General features: G+C 37.6%; 1 protein-coding gene across 1 annotated transcript; it reads right to left on the minus strand.

The window, feature by feature from the left end:
* Positions 1-376: 376 nt before the first annotated feature.
* Positions 377-2,633, minus strand: LOC142354008 (uncharacterized). Its single transcript, XM_075406259.1, has one exon. It carries the CDS (start codon positions 2,462-2,464, stop codon positions 737-739), a length of 1,728 nt encoding a protein of 575 aa, XP_075262374.1. The 5' UTR covers positions 2,465-2,633; the 3' UTR covers positions 377-736.
* Positions 2,634-4,140: the final 1,507 nt, after the last annotated feature.

Here is a 4,140-nt window from a genome sequence, read left to right on the forward strand (position 1 = left end):
TTAGGTAGAGTTAGAGCGGATACCACCTCGCTCCCCCTAAGTGCCGCAGATAAAGCGTAATAGGGGCTTTAATGGCATAAGATATCCTCCACTTCCTCCTCCTCCCCCCCCCCCCAAAAAAAAAATCAACGTTCACAATCCATAAGAGGTGGGGGCCAACAATGGGAAACACCTAAGATGATATAAAGTCTAAATCGAGTCAAATTAATAAATAGCATCTTGAACTGATCGAATATTTCTTTTTCCCCTCACGGCCACAATGATTTTTCCTTGACCTCCAGAACCCATAAAAACTTGATGTGAACTTTTGCGATGATAATTAATAGTTAGCGCTAAAAGATGTAGCGCTAAAATATGTAGCATTAGCTTTGGTTCAAACTACTCGAATTCCAGCATTATAATTGAGATTATAATGGTTACATTTGTGTATGAGGGAAAAAGAAAGTCTCAATAAATGCTGAAGACAATTAACTATTTCCCCTTTTCATTCAAGGCATAAAAATTGGAGAAATTTAAAAACTTAACAGTTGTTAAGTTATTAATTTGAAATTCAGCCCATTTGTAAAATTTTTTCTATTAACGGCCCAAATATTCACACAGAGATCAAATAAGCAACTCAGAAATTGTCCAAACTTTTCAAAAGAAGCATTTTTAAAAATAAGTTTTGAGTTTCAGTCTTTCATAGAATCTCAAACATTATTTCACACTTTTTGAGGAAAATGTTTTTTTTTGAAATCTAATTCATATCGTCGTCATTATTTCCCATCAGTTCAGTAGCAACGCTCTTGTTTGCCTGACAGCTTTGGATAAACATTTGAAGTTGAGACGAAGCTGAGGAATTCGCCTCCTTTGGCATCGGCATTCGTGTTACAGTCCATCCAGCGTCTGTCGACATACAACTATTTTCGTCAACCAGAGTCGAGCACGATGACTCGTCAACCCGAGAACTCAAAACGCGTCGGGAACTACCAGTCGGACAATCATCGTCATTAAGAAGCGAGTCTTCGTTCATAGCTGCGACTAACGAACGTGTACAAATAGTTCGGGCTGCTGGGTTTAAGTTTCGTTTCTTACTCGGACTGCCCTCAATCGTAGCGTTATCAATGTTGACAACTGCAAGAGGTCTTTTGAACGGACTCTTAGCTGGACTTTTGCCACTTGTAACTTTCGATGTTTCGAGCAGACGACTTTTGCTAGGAGTTAAGTTCCCTAACTCTGCAAGGGTCTTTTTCATCGGTGACTTTGGGTCCATTTTTGAAGCCACGGGCAAACTCTCAAGAATTTTGGCCAGAGAATTTCGAGCCGACCCGGAACTATTTTCAGATCCGGCCGGTGATCCATTCATACGATTCGAGCTCCACTCTTTAATCTGACGTTTCCAGATCTTGATTTTGTTGTCCCAGTGTCTTCTGCTGTATGTTTCGTCTTTATTCGGCGTAGCCGGGTCGCTTCTTTTCCTTTTCTCGTATGGCACTGTATTAATATAGAACTGGTACTCTTTCGTGTTCTTACCATACGCAATCTGTTTGCTCCTGCGTTGCATCATTCCGTCAACGTCTCCCGATTCCACACTGTCAAACGTAGTGTTCAAGGAAGAGGATCCCGTTTCCATAGACATCAAACTCAGATTCCCACTTTTGATGGAATCCACTTCGTCCATGATATCCGCCCAGGAAGTCGATGAGAAATGATGTTGATTCAAGTCTATATCACTGGGTGAAGAGTTCAAATTTGAACCCTTCGATTCGTTGCCAGTTGTGTTGAAAACTGATCCGGGTGATTTCGTGAACAATTTGGCTTGCGCTTTAGAGCCGGACCTAGTATAGGTCCCGACATTTGCAGAACTGTTCATTGTCAATGGACTTTCAACTGGAGCTAGTGGCTTTTTAAACGGTACCGGAGATTCACTTGGCTTCGCCATTTTCGCCAGCGGACTTGACGTAACGGGTGAACTATTTTTTGAGTTTTGCAGGTGAGCCTTGCGTTCCCATGCATTTCCTGGAGATTTACTTCCGGGTTCAGGTTTCGGCTCATTTTCATTGGGAGTAGCAACTTTAGATCCTTCGAGCGCAGGGAAATGCTTCTTTGAATTTGTAGAAAAGTTCAATTTCATTTGTCGAGTTTGCTTTGGCACACGAACTGGTTTTGACCCTCGTTGTGTCTCCGCTTCATTTTTGGACAGCAGCTGTTTTTCTTCGTTCATTTTCTCTTGATTTTCAAAAGTATTCTCATTTTCTGTGCCCACAACTTCCGCCCTGTGTCGAGTTTGGTACCCGCCTAGGTTGCGACCCTTTCGGGCATTATTTCTGAGTCGCTGAGTGTTTTTGTATGAGAAATGGATTCCTATAGATTCCGTTTTACTAGTTGAGGTTTCGGGCTGATAAGTTGTTGTCTCTGTTTGTTTGTTATCGTTGCCTTCCGTCTGGTTCAAAGATACCGCTGAATTTGACAATGCTCTTTTCATGATTCAAAAATGACCTAAAATCGACTAAAAACCTCAAATTCAAACAAATTAATTTGACCAGAAAACTTAACGGTTCGATAATAAATGAATGGCAATAAACATTACAAGCTCCACAAAATTAAACAAACGAACGAATGCAATAAAATATTTTAAAATTTTTATTTCTATCATAGAATGTGTTGTTGTTTATCTAATAATTGAAGCGATGACTCAACTGCCTATTAAACTCAATCTCATGAGTGAAATTAGAAAAATACAAAATTTGAGTACAAAACACCAATTAGATACGAAAACGAGTTATTCTTCAATTAGGACATCCGGTAGGATTAACTAACTCGATTGAATTAAACGTCTTCAAACTACAGATTCTTTAGCTCAAAATCAATAAACAACAGAAATCCCGCTGGATATATTAAAGGCAGGGATAATTTCCTAGTCCAGGAAAGCAGTATAAAAAAATCTTTTTAACTCCAGAAAACACTAATTTTTCAAATCTGTTCCAAACTTTTAGAATGTCCAGTTAACGATTGAGCAACTACTGTCTACAGTCTATAAAAAGAAAGCGGTTTACATTTAGTAAATTATTGCAGTCATTATTAATACAATTAAATCTAATTCAGTGAAAATGTATATTCACATGAAGCAATAAAGATCTTAGTTCTGATTCTCGGAGATTTTTGTTGATATCGTTTCAAATAATCGGATCTAGTTAGAATCAATATTTTCTGTCAGTTTAAAAAAAGTACCTCCGCATATATATAAATGGTAAAAAAGACTCGAACGGCATTGACATCATTGCGAAAAAATAATTAGTAAAAAAACGAGGTTTAAAATAAAGGAAAATAAGGAAAGCTTAGTGACGAAAAGCAAGTTATGATAAGATAGCAGTTCAATGCAGTATAACAGCCCATAATACTGTGTATTAAGGCTTCAAAACAGATCATTGAACGTTAACAAAAAATCACGCAGTCGAAGGAAAAGGAAGCGAATGTTAGGGAACCACGCCCCAAGGTTGGACAACACGACCTAAGTTAAATTCAAAACAGAGTGTCGGGGCACTAAAACATAATGTTTGTACAAAACAAATTGTCGGCGCGGGGCATTAAAACAAAAAAAAACATCAATGATTATTCGAAATGATTATTATGATGAAAGCGTCTCCATTGTCAAATTCAAAAGCAAATACTGTCTCTTTTGATATTCCTACACTTCCGCTTCAATTTAGAGTGCCAGGTACGCCACTAAAGTATATCGAATTTAATGTAGCAAGCACATAATGTTCTGACCTCTCTCGTTAGCAATGTTCGATCCACTTTTGTCAGCTAGAAGACAGCTTGAAATTTTAAATAAACAATGAAAAAAAGACAATTTTGTTGAAATCATTATACAAAATTCTCTTAAACAGAACACATAAAAAGTTAATTGTACAAACGCACCTGATACATATGCACCTTCCAAGACACCGAAAGAACCAAAACTTCCATCTTTTTATACCAATCTCATACAGAGATTTTTTGGTTTTCAGACGAAAGCTCATTAGTTCATATGAGGAATTTCATTCCTCCCATGATTGGAAGGAAAATTGAATTCTAAAAATGATGCTATAATTATATTGGATAAACCCCCTTAATGTTGTATTTCTCCTGATTGAATTTTATTGAAAGAACTAGAAAGAG

This window comes from Convolutriloba macropyga, chromosome 15 (assembly GCF_964194025.1).
Source record: "Convolutriloba macropyga chromosome 15, txConMacr16.3, whole genome shotgun sequence".
Taxonomy (NCBI): Eukaryota; Metazoa; Xenacoelomorpha; order Acoela; family Convolutidae; genus Convolutriloba; species Convolutriloba macropyga.